The sequence below is a fragment of the Cryptomeria japonica genome, chromosome 4, assembly GCF_030272615.1.
Source record: "Cryptomeria japonica chromosome 4, Sugi_1.0, whole genome shotgun sequence".
Lineage (NCBI taxonomy): Eukaryota > Viridiplantae > Streptophyta > Pinopsida > Cupressales > Cupressaceae > Cryptomeria > Cryptomeria japonica.
The window spans coordinates 240,261,032-240,278,475 of NC_081408.1; the positions used below are offsets into that span (position 1 = coordinate 240,261,032).

Genomic DNA, 17,444 nt, shown 5'->3' on the forward strand with positions numbered 1-17,444 from the left:
GGGTTGAACCTTGCATGCCAAGGTTTGATAAACAATACCACCTGGTTGTAAAAATACGGCCCTCCTTCAAAAACCCTACTCCGATCCTCCATGCAATTGAAGGTAACCATGACGTAGTTGTTTGCTAGTAACATGATCTCCATCTCCCCTTACGGAGCCCAAGTTCTTTGAGCCCAGTTTTCCAAAAATTGCAGAGAGACCCTCATCCCCAAAAACTTGCAGTATAACGAATGTTTGGAAAAGTAATCAACATCTTCCGCTATCATAACGAGAACATAGAGGAGGTGAATTATTATCTGGGGATAAATTTGGGAAAAAACAGCTGCATACTTATGAGCGCGAGAAGCCAAGATGTTCTAGTAAAGAAATTCAATATTGACTCGCAGTTATGCATGCGCGTCCCAAGTCTTAACAAGGATGAGGCCATAGGCATATTGTTGGAAAGCATATCCTTAGAAGAGTCAGGGTTGGGGACAGAGGAGAAAAGTTTTGCTTTGATGTGCGCAAACAAATGCTTCTTCAAAGAGATCGGTTGTGACACAGGAGCATTTCATCCGTTAGCTTTAAAAGCTTTTGGCGGCCACCTCAACAGTAAATACGGTCCGACTTTGTCAAAATGGGTTGCTGAGATAGATGATTTTGATGACGTGTTCGCTGTGCTGGGCAAAGCTTTTCATGACATGGATCCGAAATACCGCACCGTATTCATGCTTCTAACTATATACACCCTACCTGATATGTCTACCCACAAAGTTACTGAGTGGCTAGCAATAATTTGCAACGAAGAGATGGAGTACATTGAGAAAGCCGTGAGTTAAATATTTGCTTTTGCTCTCGTCTACATTGTGATTTGAGTTTTTGAAATTGAGAAAGCTCTGAACGCTAATTTTATTTAATTATTTGTGGGATCAGGTTAATGATCTAAGGAAGATGGCTTTTATTGAAAATTTTGAACCTGAAATTCGCATACACGAACTCTATATTGAGTTCGCTCATGACAAAGTAAAAAGGATGGGGAGATGGCTGTGGTGGAAGGGCGACGAAAGTAGTACACGTGGGTTAATTTCACAAGATCAAGCAGGATTTGAATTGGTTAAGTTGGAACATTCAATGTATCGAAGTCCGTCACAGATTGCCACCAAATATCTAAAAAATCTATTGGTGCTTCAGCTTGTAGGTGTGCGGAATATAAGAACTCTTGATTTCAGCCGGATGGACAGTCTCAGAAGTATCACATTACACTACTGCAAAGATCTGGTAGCATTTAGCGGAATGGAAAATTTGCCATACCTGGCGTGGCTTCAGATAAGAGGAGTAAATCCAGTGTTAAAACTTCCCGACCTAAGTAGCCTCCGTGCTTTACAACATCTTGACATACACATACCAGTCAGCCACGAGCTTGGTCATATTGCAGATCTTACTCCTTGCGTTTTTCTGAGAGAAATTAAGGTTTTCTATCCATCCCTCGTGGAGTTTCCGAGGTTAAATGGTCTACCGTATTTGGAGAAGGTGGAGTTTCGTATGTGTTGTAGAGTGATGAAGCCCCTCGATTGTGAAAACTGCGTAATGCTTGGAACAGTTGTTCTCGATGGTTGCTGCGAGATGGCTGGCTCACCACTCCTCGCTGGATGTAGAAAACTATACAAAATTGTTTTGTCGGAATGTAATGCAGTTACGACATGTCCAGATGTAGATGCAGAGTCTTCTGACGGCCTGGAAAATCTTCAACTATGGGATATGGGGGAACTAAAGGAGATTCCAAGTTTCAGTAGTTTATCAAATTTGACTGTGCTCAAAATTGGCAAGTGTGGTATACGGGAGCCACCGGACCTTACGTGTTGTGCAATGTTGGAGGATGTTTACTTTTTCACACTAAAAAGTTTAGAAAGGTTTCCAAACTTCTCATCACTTACGAAACTGAAGAAATTAAGTTTATGTAATTGCATTAATGTTCAAGATCCTCCCGATATCATGGGATGCCATCAATTACAGGTGTTTCATCTGCTCTACAATGATAATATGAAAGGACTTTCAAACATGGATTTGTGCAAACAATTAGAGGAAATCAAAGTGAGTTGGCATTGTAAGGATCAGGTCATTTACCAGGGAATTGATCCGGAGAGTTGTCAGGGCGATGACAATCTTGATTCTTGTCTTGATTACTGGGAAGACGTGATCCTGGAAAACTTAAATGATATATTTTTCCCAGTTGAGTTGAAGGAGTGGCAGAGGATGCAGGCTAAGACAATGCTGGTGAAGAAGTTTTTCCGTGGAGCGAAGCTCTATTATTTTGTCACAGCTCCATATGAGTCGTGTAAAACCTTGAAGGGTTACAGCCAAAATTCTATTACTCTCAGATTGGTAGGTAACAAAGTGATGGCCTTCCCGATGGGAGAAGGTGTTACTAAACATTGTGATTGGCTGACTAAAGTGCGAGGATATTTTGCTGCAAAGAAGTTTTTTGCTCGTGCAAGTGCGGGTAAGGTTTTAATACCAGCTTTAAATGATTTATATGAAAAATTCTGAGATTATTCTTATAAAGTATAAATTTAAATTTAAAATGTATACGTTAATTTTTTTTATAACAAAGGAAAAATTATGTATCTATATTTATTCTTGTAATAGTAAAAATTCATAATCATTTTTTCTAATAATTTGGTTAGTTTGATTAAGAGTATTTTAAATGTAATGATTAGCATATAAGGTATATTTTGTGTGAATTTGGTTTAAAATTTGGTTTTATTTTGATTTCATCATCATTGATCTTCAAAATTAGTTATGATTCTTAGATCTCCTAGTCGCCATGTTAAGTTAGTTTGACAAGCACAAAATTGGCTCAAGATATTCTTGCAATTGCAAATGTAAACCTCAAACTTCTAAAATTCAAAATTCAAATTGACACTTTGCGAACCTCTTCACTAGTCATTGATAGCTAAAAGCTAATGCACATTTGTGTTGATTTGTATGCTATGGTGTTGCATCTAACTAAGTTCATTCATTTAGTTAAAAGCATGCTCAGTCAACCTAGGATGTGCAAAAAAAATGAAGGCTAGTAAAAAAATTCATTTCAAAACATTACATCAACATACATTATCCTAGATAAATTGTAGGATTGATTGTTGTCCTCAATCATTGCTTTGAAACTATTGGATTGATCAACCTAACAGTCTATTTGAAGAGACCATATCCCCATAATTTAACAGGTTCCTTAAAGATGTTTGTAAACGCTACCAGATTCCTTGCCAAATTCAGACAAATGAATACTTCTAGGTTTTTAATTAAATTTTGTTGACACAAAAATCAGGTCTGCAAACATAGATCCAGACCAAAGAAAATTAGTAGCAAACTCCATTAATTCAATTTCCTTATGCAAGCTCATTCCAGCAACTACATGTTCGGAACTGTGCGTTAGTTCAATAATGCAAACATAGAGATTAGGTTACTAAATATATAAATCTAAACCAAAGAATAATAGAAGCAAGTACCAATAATTTAATTTCCTTTAGTTTATTCTCATGGTATAGGTTTACGGCAATAGACAAGTTTAGTTTTGTAAGTGCAATAAATAATTAATATAGTTTTTATAAATAATTATATTTGTCATATAAAAGCAATATTTACAGGATATGCAGGGTTTCTCTATAAGAATAACAAGAGTAGGGGTGGCCATATCGATAGTTGTTAGGTGCAGCTATGAAATGGTGAGGAGTAGTTATGGTTTAAGTGCAAAAAACTTAGCTTGCGAGAGCAGGGCAAATGTGATAACGAGAGTAGGAGGGAAAGTGGTAGTGTGGTAGGGACGAAGGATATTTATAGAATCCCCTAAAAGGAGTGCATTTTTTACTATAACAGTTTATTCCCTTTTTCTCGGCTCGCTCGCTCTCTCTTTCTTTTTTTTAACCTTTTATTCTATCTACCTACTTTTAGTAAATTACAATTTTTACATATGGATAATATTACATAAGATAATGTTTATTGCTCTCCTTCCCTATTCCACATCAGGTGTTGCTAGGGTCCATATGTGAAATTAGAGTGTTTTCTTTTAATTTTCCGATTGTTCTCCAGATTGGTGACCACATTGTATCCTATTTGTATGCTGATCCTTTCATTGGCATGAGTGACCTTATCCCTACCATATGTCATTCTAAATCTCAAAGTTCCAGTTGGTGATGTGTATTTAGTAATTCTGCATGTACCTTTAGCTTGTAACCCAGGGATAGGGTATTTGAGTGATGCTTTTAGGTTATTTTTCTTAATCTATGGTACCTTAGAATGCTTTGTCCTACTTTGTTAAGGTTTAAGGGGCTTTTTATGTATTAATTCCCTTTCAAACCCATACAGCTTCCAAGATACTAATTCTTGTTCCTCTTGCATCCCACCATCAAGAACTTCATAACTATCTGTGCTATCATTGTTATTATCAAGTGCAATTTCTCCGGAGCTATTGGGTTGTCTTCATCTTCTATATTCTGAAGTTTGGAGATAGAAAAGAGGATTTAAATTACATCTTCATCTTCTTTATCTTATGCTACCTCCTCCACATATGTCCTATCTTTTGGTTCAGTAAGAGGAATGTGTACTATTTTGCTATTGCAAAAGAAATTTCTTCTTTTTGGGAGTCAACAATAGAGTTAACAAACCATCTTAATCCTAATAAAGTTCTAAAGGTTATGAAGGATTCTTTCATTTTGACAACTTTGAAATCAACAATTTGTTTGATGCCTTTTATATTGACTTCAACATTATTCTAGGTGACAAGTGTTTCCATGCCAGAGCCATCTACTAAACTTATGTTCTTGGGTATTTTTACAAGTTTAGGCTTTCCAAGTCTCTCCCATGTAGTTGCTAGTATGATGTTTAGGTTTGCTCCAAGATCAACCATGACATATATTATCTTTTGATCAATAAAATGCACATTGATGGCTAAGGGACCATTCTTCTAGTTCTGGTCCTCGGATGGTTGGTTAACCTGTTGTTGATTTGGTTATTCCAATATTTTCCCATCTGTTTCAATTTCATCACTAGGTCTTTTTGTTGTGCTAGAGAGGCCAAATCATTTAGCATTCTTACTTCTTAGTAAAGTAGGCTACTTCATCTTGCTGTTCTTCATGTTTCAGACTAGAATCTGCATATTCCTCATCAATTTCCTTTTTTTTATTTCTTCCAGTATCAGTTCCCTTGTTTGTTTAGGATGGCGACCTTCTTCTTGAGTCCATTTTATTTTTCTTTATTTCTACCATTTGTTCTTCTCCAAAATGTTCTCCATTTGATACATGTCAGATGATTACACGTCCATCCTTTGGTAGCCTTTATTCCTTGCAGAGGTATTCTCCGAATCACTTTAGCTCTCTATAAATCATCACTTCTAGATGGTGTACCAAGATTATGAAAGAATTACCTTGCGTTCTAACAATTATATATATCATGTGTTTAATCACCACCAAAATAACATTTCTTCTTTTCTACTCGGAGCTTCGAGGCATAGTGGCCAACCTTTCCACAATTAATGCATGCAACATCATTTCTTGTTCTATTATTTCTTCATCTGCCTCGTCCTCCTCTATATTTGGATTGTCGATTATCTTCAATATATTCTTGTTATTGGTCATTGTACATGGTGCAAGTATTTTTATTTTCTCTCCAAGGTGGCTGGCAGTAGCCTCCATCATTTCGTTCTTTTGCATTACAATTGTGGCCATGGCATGCTTGGTGATAGTGATTATCTCTGTTTTGGGCAGGATGTTGAGAATCCAGACAGTCCTCAGTCAAGGGAATATCCCATTCTTTACAAATAACACAATATATTGAATTAGATTTTATTGATTCGACTTCTATATGTAGTGCGACCACGGTTCTTTCTCCTTGTGTAGGTTCAGTCAATTATTCTAGACATAAGCTTCCCAAGAGTAATAGGTGCGCCATATTTCCTTTGGTTTCTTTGACTCTTTTACTAGGATTTCATTTGGAATTGTTAACTTCTATACTGATAGTTGAAGCTCTTTGAATGCTTCTTTGGTTTCATCTTTTTTTAGTCTTCTCCAAGGTTGTGCCTCGATCTGGTAGGCCATTATAATAAGATTAATATAGGAGTTAAAAACTCTTCCATCCGATCCAACTTTGATTATTTTTTTGCAATCTGGTTAAGGGGATTATATCACGATGCAAAGGGGGAGCAGAGTCTTTTGTCTGTGTGGAGTTGCCTCTAGGGAAGAGACTTGAGTTAAACCTTGGTGAGATAGTGTTGAGTTGTATCATTACAAAAATGTTAGTTGCAGACAATCATGTTAGATGAAAAGAAAAAATTTAGATACAAAAATGATCAATGATCAAACATAGATTATAAGATAACAATCATTAAGATATATGATCATTTAGATACTGTCAATATGGGTAGCAAGTTGTTGTATACTAGATAGCCATATGATTAGTCAGTATGTGACTACTACAAACTGTGTTGTAGGACAACCACACAAACAATAAAAAGAGATATAAAGATTAATTTAGATAAAAGTGGAGTGGTTTGGCTCCCACACATGACAATAAATAAGCTAAGTGGTGGCAATAAAGAAATATGAGATAAACGATTTGAGATTAATATGATTATGAATGCAAATATGATAGACCCCCCTTAGAATGAGATGTGTTACATAGAGAGGAACACAAGTCATTCTAAGGAGAAGAGATGTTGTGTAATGTTAACATAACAAGATGTTCCCATGGAATGTTATTTGGCAACGAATAGCACATGATACCCACAACATCCACAAAATCTTAAAGAGATAAGGGGATCTAATCATTCGGGGTCAATAAAATTTATAGTAGTAAAATTAGATGATATAGATAGATACATGTGAATTACTCATCATATCCCCAAAGTTTTAAGATTGTATGAAAAAGATCACACGAAGACAAAGATAAAATAAAAATTTTGGTCAACATGGAAGAAGGCCTAAATGGCCCCAACACTTTGCACCATCCCTGAATGTCAAAAGTTAAGGTACGACAAAAAGAAGAATGAAGAAATATATAGAGGAAGTGAACAACAAATATTATCCCCTGTATCCAAATACCTAGGGAGTAAGTACACCAAGTACCTAGGGAGTAACTTGGGTCCTTTAGGAGAGCACAAACATATGAAGACAAACACAAAGATCACAAAACAAGCATGTTGTAATCTAAAGGTAAGAGAAGCACTGCGTTAGTAGTCACCCACAATCAGATCATTGTCCTCCCAATCTTGATCATAAGGGGAGTGAGGACAAGCTTGAAGAGGGACAATCACTAAAGCAGTAATAGGTGTTTTACCAATATCGAGAGCCAAGGATGAGTCTGCCTTGACATTCTCATCTAAGAACTCTTGTAAGGCAAGAGTCAACGATTGCATATAGATAGTTGACAATGCTGGGCTTTACTCCAAACATTCAAACATACACCTCTTTGAAGAAGAGGGAGGTGACCTAGCTAGAGGCTTTGAAAGAGGAGCTGCATTGCCTGCCTTCAAAATAGGGATAGTGACAAACTTTGAAGAAGGTGGATCTTGTTTAACAACAAGCACATATGCAGGCAAAGAAGTCGCAGTAGCTAATTTTCTACAACAAAACTCAACAACAAGGCCTTGCCCAAACTTATGCTTAGGTGGTTGGGGTGAGAGCTTCAAATCAACCATGGCAGGTTCGAGGACCCTAAGAAAGCTATGATGGAAATATGAAGAGTAAATGGGAGGAGCAAACAAGGGGGCACTAGACACCACTTGTAGATGGAGCTTGTCTATAGGTTGTAAAAATGAAGGGACATCTAGAAGAGAGGTGATGATAGGTGGTTCCAAGGAGGTAGCAATGAACACCTGCACCCACTTGGGGCGAGGCTCATCAACAAAATCCCAAGCAGCTAGGAGTAGCATGAAAGATGGTAGCTGAAACAAATGCATAGATATTAGGAGCAACACAAACTAAAGAAGGAATGAATGTAGAAGGGGTAGAAATTGACATCAAAGATTCACCCTTAGTCTTCGAGGCAGCCTCATGCTCTCAAGCCATCGTGCATTGATGACACTTACACTCGCGTGCAAGCTCATTTTGACATAGATGGGCTCCAGGAGAAAAAGCCCGATAAGACCCTCTAGTATCTTGTGTCATAGGGGGAGCCGTTTGCACCATTATTGATGGAAGAGAAGGCTCAAATGATGAAACAAGAGGTGCCATGGAAGCAGGAACTATAGTCTCAGTCGCGGACAACTTTCCTCTTGTTGCTTTACGAGTAGTTGGAGGAATAGGAAGAACCCTTGGAGGTTTAGAACTAGGTGGTAGAGAAGAAGGGTGAGGGATACTTGCAAGGATAGGCTACTCAAATGAAGGGTGGGCCTTGGACTTTAGCGACATGGATGCCTTTCCTTTATTTGTTTTGGGCACAGTTGTAGGAATAGAAGACATTGATGGAGGTAATGTGGTCCTTTGCGGATGAGGAAACCTACCTTGAAGAATGGGCTTATCCTTAACTCCCAATGGAGTAAAAGACAAAGCACATTTTTGTAGAGGAGTAGACAGAGATGCGCATGCAGATGCAGGAGGAGCCAAAGAAACAACAGGTTGCGCTGACTTACCTGTGCTAACTCCCTAGTCTTATAATATGTTTTGTATAAAATATCTGCACAAGGAAGCATGGGTTCTATTGGAGTAGGCCACAACTGATCAAGCGTAAAGTCCCCATGTGATACCAGTGGTTGATATCAAGTATCCTAGATAGTATGCACGATGCCCTTGTGAGGATATTTAGGACACTTGTACACTACTGAGGGGATCACATCCCTAGAAACCAACCATGGAACCCTTTGTTTAAAACATAATAGGTCAGGATCATGAATGACAACAAATGTACTAGATATTGCCTTGGGTCCTGTAGGGACCATCAAGGTGGTGTGTCCCACAAAGGGAATAGAAAGACCATCATTTGATGAATGGTGGCCTTTCACTCGTAATATTTTGCTCGATGCAATCCATTGATGAAGAGGGCCTCCTTCGTGATCACATCGACTCTACATGAAGGATTGACCATAACATGTGTGATAGTGTTACTTTTAATATTGGTAGGGATGTAAAGAGGGGTTGGCTCTCCACAGTACAACCAATCAAGAGGTGTGAATGATATGTCAATATTTCCACCTTTCTGACTCGGGGAATAAATTGGAATGATGGTGATCATGTTCACATAAGGACTTGATGGAGGAGAGGATGATGCGAAAATAAAGTTGGCTGAATTTAATGGGAATGGTTCGGTGTAGATTTGCAAACTGTCTGTTGGTCTTATTAACAGACTTGTTTGATTTCTTTTTCGTACCTTCGACTTGAATGGTGCCATTGTCTATATGATCTTGGGCAATATGTTTCAGATGCGTACATTTCTTAGTATCATTGCCAGGGACACAATAATATTGGCAGTTTTTAGAACCATCACACCAATGAGGGTATGAAATTATTTGGAAGAGGTCCTATCTTAGGTAGGATCAATAGATTATCTTTTAACAATTTTTCAACACACTCTAATAAGAATCAAATTATTTAGTAAACACCTAATACATTGAGGCTCGTGCGTGTTCTTGTGAATTGCCTAAGGAATTGTGATTATATTAGTAATAGCTTTATTTTATTTGAACCCACCCGAGCAATACACACCTTTAAATCTATCAACACGAGAATTCGAAGTAGAAGCTCCAAATTGAGTCAACGTATGCTGATAATTAGTGAATGGAGTGCAAAGATTGGAGAAAGTAGGATATCTATTGAAGAAAACTTTCTCCCTTAGTATTGGTTGCAGATTGTTGTTGAACATCCTCTAAAGGTCATTGTTAGGCAGGGCATAAGGAATCTTGGATTATACAGATTCATACCTCAAAATAAAATCAACTAGTTTCTCATTCGATTGGTGTTGACAATGAATAAGGTAAATGGCCAATGTTAGCTTGAAATCATCTGAGAAATAAATCCATCAAAAGGTCAAAGGTCTGAATAGAATACTCAGATAGAGAATTGTACCATTCTACATGGTTCTTTGAGAGGCTAAGAGAATAGTTAGAGATCGAAAGAATAGTTTGACTAGAATATAATCTTGATTTTGAAAATCATTGTAGAGAGTAGTAAAGGAATCTATGTGTAGCTGATGATTTCCGTCAACAATTTATCGATCGAACTTTGGAAGGTGAACCCCTTAGGGTAGGGGGCATTAAGAATTTGCAATGTGAGTAGGTTACGATACTAATATGGAGAAAGTGAAGAATCATTATTAGCGTTGGGGAGATTTACAAGTTGCAGTTGCACCATATTTTGCAATATATGATGTTAAGGATTGGATTAAAAGGTGGAGATATTACCCATGCCAGAAGAGAGCTAGGTAGTAGAGACATTGTTGATACCAAAACCAACATCGACACCAACACCAACACTAGTACCAATAGCAAAAGCATGAACTATGGAAGTAGCGACAACAAAGATAGGAGGTGGCATGTTATACTCCAAGGGAGTCTAACAAACATTAATGCTTGAAATAGTATTGGCAAATAGTGGATCATTGGTGGGGCTTGAATTTACTATATGGATTGACATCGCATGCATAAAAATATCAATTTGAGGACTAGTCATATCGGATTGAGTGTCCTAAGGCTTAGGTACAAGAGGAGGCACATGAGACCCTACAATCATACTGAATGTCTTTAGGACCTCAAGGCCTTTATGATCTAAGATAAAATTTCTTACATTATTGAAGATAGAGTCAGATTGAGGGAAGAATTTTTTTTGATTAAGAAACCCTTCGAAATCCCTTAGATTCTCCTCTAGGGATTGAATTTGATCAAACAGAACCATTTGAGCAAACTCACGATCCACAGCACGAGGAGATCCAAAAGGGGTATTCGTCAGAGTATTTTGTTGAGAACCAAATGAAGCTGAATCTCTCAAACCTAATCCTGAAGGAAAAGATTGAGAAGTGAAAGGATCATTAGGATCTACATTCCTTGAGAACATTGGTCCGAGTCTAGTAGGACTATAGCGATTAGGAGGAACGCTAGGTAGTCCTCACCACAATCCCTAAAGCAATTTGTGTCATAAAGCTCATGGCAATTCCATAATGGTCCAATAGCCTCATGAATGAGCAAGAAATAATTAGAGAAGGAAGGTGTGTTGTTTTAGATTTTCTTTTTCAAAAGTTTTTGCAAAGTTTTCACAAGTTTTGAATCAACAACGAGTCAAGTTTGGGTTCACCAAAATGTATAGGAGGAAAATTGAACCATTGTGAAGGTTAGTCAAACACCACGAGGACTTAATATCCTTCTCTCCACTTTGAGCAAACCTTTGGGGTACTACAATCTTTGAGTTTGCTCACTAGGATGATAGAGTGTGTGTAACTATGCGATGCCGAAAAAGTACTAATTGTCGTGTATTGTGAAGTGTGTACCTGTTATACTTGCAGCTGCAACACAAAACACTCAATAAATCATTACAAGCAATGGTTAGAAAATTAATCAACGAAAGATAAAACCATAGCTAATCGATCTATTGCCTCCTAGTAAATGCGAGTATGAATTTTGCTCTCAGATTTGGTTATGCAAATTCCAGTGACTTGACTACACTTAAATGGAGGATTTAAATGATGAAGATGCACAAGCTAGCAATGATAGCATGATTAAGCTACATGATTTCATTATTATTCTAGAAAATAAGCTACAATGAAGATGCAATAAAGCTAAAATTGAACATGATAACAATGCTAAGAATGATTCGCTAAGAGCTATATGCCTATAGTAACAATGCTTGAATGCAAATGAGATGGGATGATTATTGCTCCAAAATGGGGTCTATTTATAGGATTTCCAAAGCTAGGGGTGAGGTGGCAGGAATCAACAGTCAAGATTAGGTCTGAAGATATCAATGGTGAAATTGGAGGAGGTTGGCAAAGAGGTTGGATTAAAGGGAACATCTGTCATCTCTATAGTGACAAGTGCCAAGAGGCTTCTAGAAGAGGTTAGATGAAAGGGAACGCTTAGTGACAAGTGTCACAAAGATTCTAGAAGAGGTTAGATGAAAGGGAACACTTAGTGACAAGTGTCACAAAGATTTGCTCATGAGAGGGTAAAGTGTTCAAGGAAAGGGGACATGTGGGTAAATGAAATGGGTTAGGTTTAGGAATGGTTGGGTTAGGTGGTTAAAAGTTAGGAGAATTTGAATTTAAAAATTCAAATAATAAGAAAAGACTAATTAATTTCAACAACTCATAATTGATTTGTTTTACTTAATTAAGAGATTAGAAGAATGATTTTGATGTGGAAGAATTAATTAATCAAAGGGGATTATTGAAATGAATCTATTAAATAAATCCTTAGATTTATTAATAAGTAGATAAAAGGGAGGATTTTAATCAAATTGTTGATGAATTCAATTAAATTGGGGAGGGAGATTAATTGAATAATTGCTTATTCAATTAATTATCTTCAGACCATTTTTAGGTGTATACACTAATTACCAGGACCACCTAGACAACTTTGTACACTCACTATATAGGGCGTGTACTTGGGTGGAGGATGACAACATAGTGTGCAAGCGTCTTGTACGGATGATGTACAAAACTCTGTACTAGAAAGTACAGTATAACCAAAATTTAGGTTTTGCATATTAAATGTGATGAAAAATACATAATAGTAACTTAACAGGCTGAAATAGACTAACAAAAAGATGATAAAGATAGAAGAATACTTATAGAGGATCTAGCAATGAAGCGTCGAACATACACCATGCTCTTCCTTGCTGTGCCTATACTTATACGATCGTGGATAAAATGTTGGGGTACTAGCGATTAGAGGTTTGCCATAATCAAGCACCCATTTCGGTGTTTCCACCTCCATAGACAACTAAGATTATGATAAATTGATAATGAAAATACAATATAGAGAATGCATTGGAGAATATGCTAAACCAAAGATAGTGACGTAGATGTTGTGATAAACTAGAGAGGAAGAACTTCTCTTCAACACCATAAATAATTGTTGTAGCGAGGAAAAGCATAAACCTCTCAGGTAAATAGAGCTTTTCTATGAGCAATAATGGAGATGAACAACAAATGATAATGCAAGAAGCTGTGAGAGATTGTGAGAATGCTAGAATAACCAATGTAATAGAGTGTCTACAAAATGCAAGAGAGCAATTGAGAGAGAGAAAATGAGGTAAATTGGAAAGTTTAAAGGGATTGGAAGTCATCCTAACATCAATGCAAGTCTAGAGAGGTGTTCCATTGCCAAAATTAGCAAGTTGTCAGGTGAAAATTTTGTAAACTCGGGGAGGTTTACAAAATGTAGGTTTTCACCACAGTATATGAGACAATATCTCTCAGAAGGCAAGATATTGTCCCTCCTACTGTTGATTGTAACGAGGGGTATAGGGGTTCGGATTGCCTTAAGGCAACATCCGAACCCCCTTTAGGATCGGGTCCTACCCTAAAATAACGTGACCCTATCTTAATTCACCATGCCACGCTAAATGCACTCCAAAATAACATTAGCGCCAAAAATAATGAGGAGGCCGACTTACAAGGAATAAAGATGCATATAAGTAAATGACAATTTGCAAGTCAATGACAATCAATCAAGTTCAATATATCAAAAGGCAATTTAGCTCTGCTGTGCGAACTTATTCAGCTTGGTGCGAAATTGTCCAAGGGGACATAGTAGATCTTGATGCAAGTCATTGAAGCATACAAGGACAGATCTGATATGTGAAGATCAGATTCGAGCTAAGTATTGTACTTATATTTAGAGGAGAATATATAATCTGACTTGTGGGTCTTTCATGCTAGGTTTTTCCTCCTTGGAGGTTTTCCCAGGGTATGCTTGTTTGTCTTCTGTTCTATTTCTGATTTATGATGGCTTACTAAATACTGCAAATCTGATTATAATCTAGGGCACAATTTAATCTATGTTGGTTTCCTAAAATATTGCAAATTTGATTACAATCTAGAGCACAATTTAATCTATGTTGGTTTACTAAAATACTGCAAATTTGAATACAACCTAGGGCATAATCAATTAGATAAATCTGGTTAACATACCTAGGGTTTAAAATAACACCTACTTGTAAGGGAAGGCTCCCCCTTTATACTGCAAACTAAATTTAATACTATTCTACTTGCTAACTTTACACTAATCCAAGATGATACAATTACTTTACTCTTTTCTTTTTCAGAGTAAGTATCTACCCAATTCTCTATTTAGAATAGAGCAACAAAAATAATTTTAACTTGCAGTGATCTTACGAATCTATGCTAGTTCGAAGCAAAGTGCCCATAAGAGTACAAAGCATTTGGTCCCTTTTTCTGAAAATAACTTTGGGAGGAGAAATTAATAATAAAGTTCAAAGTCTTCTTTTTATCACTATCCTTTCAATCTTTACAAATCGACGACTCTTTCTTACAATAAACTTTCAAGTACAACTAAACAAATTTAACTAAGAAGCTCATGAAAGCTCAAAGACTTTCCATGACTTTCTATAAAGCTTCAAGAACAAAGATAAAATGTGTAGCTCAAAGACTTCAACATACACTTCACCTTAAATGCACAAATGGAGATGGTAAAACAACACAAAGACCGCAAGTTATCTCTTTTTTTGAGCATAGAACATTAGCTTCAAACATGATAAGTAGCTCAAAGACTACAAGATCAAGTTTGACAATATATCATTAATTATAAGGGCAAAAGCATGAAGTTGTGTCACACTTGGGACTAACTGGGGGTAGTCAGACCAGACGAAGTTCAGCCATATCAAGTCTGGTCGAACTACTACCTTGCTACATGGCACCAAGAGTTCAATCAAACTGAGTTTGGTCCAACTCTTGGTGCCATTTAGGTGTTTTTTGTGAGCACTTGAATTTTTAAAAAAAATTCAAAATAGTTCGGCCTGACTCAATTTTGTCGGACTCCCCTATGTGGCAAGTGATGTGGAAACCAAATCACCTATTTTGTCTGTATTTCTAAAACTTTTCGCTTCTGCTTAAGTTTTTTTTCAGGCAGAATATGTTTTCACAAAAATTAAAAAAAAACCCTTTTGTAGAGCTCGAAATCACGAATTTAGACAATTTTTTTTAGTATTTTGATTAATTTTAATATTTCTTGGTGCCATTTAGGTGCTTTTTGTGAGCACTTGAGCTCAAATTTTTCAAAAAAATCAAAATAGTTCGACTCGACACAATTTTGTCGTACTCCCCTATGTGGCAAGTGATGTGGAAACCAAATCACCTATTTTGTTTGTATTTCTAAAACTTTTTACTTCTGCTTAATTTTTTTTTTAGGCAGAATATGTTTTCACAAAAACAAAAAAATTACCCTTTTGTAGAGCTTGAAACCACGAATTTAGACATAATTTTTTTAGTATTTTGATTAATTTTAATATTTTTTATTAATTAAACATTGCGCTTAGGTTTTTTAAGTTAAAAAAAAAAGTTGATTAGAAAAAAAATAAAAAATTAAATGATATTAAAAAAATTAAAAAAATTAATTTTTCACTAGATGAGAGAATCTATACCAAAAGGCTATAATTTTTTTTTCTGATAATCATAAATTTAGTAGATAAAAGGTGACACCGAATAAAATCTACCAAATTTAGTTATATTGGATTTTAAAATATTATTACGAGAAAAATATGCATCAAAATTTTATTTTATTTTAACTTTGCATATATATGTCCTTTATTTGAAAAATTAAAATTGGCAAAAAATAAGTTCATTTTCATTTTGTTTAGTGATATCGACTGGAATGCCGGTTTTCAACATTTTTCAGCAATAAAACATTTGTCTTTGAATATATAAAACAAATGTATATTTAAAAAAAAAAAATTAAAAAAATAACAGATAGAAATTTCATTAATGTTTCTATATTTGATCAGTTTACATTATTTTGAAATTCAATTTAGAAATATCACTTTTATGTGGTCGAAGTTAAACAATTTTAGTTGTGTTGGCCACTTCCTTTGTAAAAGTGTGACATAGCATTGTGCTTTTATCTATAAACACAATAAGTAGCTCAAAGACTACAAAATTGGGTTTAAATCTCTTTCAGATAACAGTACAATACTCACAATCAACTCCAAATAATGTTGTCACATTACAACTTGTTCCAACACAAAGATTGAAACAACTTGTCTCTTTTATTGATTGCAATTTGATTTACATCTAAAAACAAAGTTTAAGAGTGCTTCCCAAACTGACAGAGTTTTGGTGCATTGCCAAAAGATGGAAAACGATCAAAATATCCTTATTACAATGAGCATCCTCATATATATAGAGGAGGTGCAAAGAAGATAAATAGGAGTACAACTAATTGTGACTAAGTAAAAGGTAGAGTCTTATTTGACTTAGGACACGTGCAATCCTACATGTGTACTAGTACATACATAGAATGACACTTGAGGTATCGACAACTTATTACAAAATGGCACTTGAAGTGTCGATTGAAATAAAAAAATGCTGCTGCACTAGAGATGCATAAAAATGACTAAGTGTCCAAAGACACACCTTTATTATGATCATCCTTCAAAATCTCCATATTGTTGCCATCTATAGCCTGTATTTCAGAATCATTTAGTGTTTGCAATGTTTGATGCCACTGAGGATGAGAGGGAGAGCGGATAGGAGTCTTGCTTCTTGAACTTCATTGTCTTTTCCCTAGAGATGGTTCTGACATCTATACAAAATGACACGTAGCATTGAGAAATCATCAACACTTGTAAGGGGCAATTCTTCAATCATCTCGATCATTTGTATTGAAAAGGATCATGCATTACATATGTCAAATTTGGTATCATTAGGGTTTCCAAAACCCCCATCCCCCATTGTATCATGGTAGAACAAGTGTAAATTGGGTCTACGAACCCTATTTACATGTGTGCAATTGGTGCAATTCAGGTTCATAGGCTTGAATTACACTGTTGTAAGGCGGGCTTATGAATCCATCATGCACCAAACATTACAAAATCAATGAGGTGTAGGTTGGGCTTGTAGACCTACCATACACCAAGTAAAGAGCCCACAGTGTATGTTGGGCCTATGACCCCACCTTACACGATGTGTGCAATGATAGTGGGAAAGGTGGAGTGCACAAAGGGGAAGACATTGCACTGCTCTAGTTTACAGACTTGAGTAACACCATGAATATGGTGTTGTTTGGGCTGGTAAACCCGAACAACACCAAACATAGCACCATAAAACAAAGGGAAAGGCATATGAAGGTGTAAATCGGGTCTGTGAACTCAATTTGCACCTAAAGCTCAAAAAGGAAAATAACTTGGAAATTCAAAATGAAAATCACGTGTAAGATGACAGTCACCTCGAAGTGCTAGCATAGAGCAATTAAAACACAAATGGGCCAAAAATTTGTAGGGTTACCCCAAATTTTCCACATGTCCAAATTGGAGATG

The 17,444-nt window shown here is 36.3% G+C and overlaps 1 protein-coding gene across 1 annotated transcript in view; it reads left to right on the plus strand.

Moving 5' to 3' along the window:
• Nucleotides 1-273: 273 nt before the first annotated feature.
• LOC131875444 (uncharacterized) overlaps nucleotides 274-17,444 on the plus strand; it is a 61,534-nt gene continuing 44,363 nt past the window's right edge. The window contains exons 1-2 of the mRNA XM_059219757.1: nucleotides 274-809; nucleotides 913-2,479. Of these exons, the coding sequence (XP_059075740.1) occupies nucleotides 333-809; nucleotides 913-2,479 (2,044 nt within the window). The 5' untranslated portion in view covers nucleotides 274-332. The remainder of the gene's footprint in view (nucleotides 810-912; nucleotides 2,480-17,444) is intronic.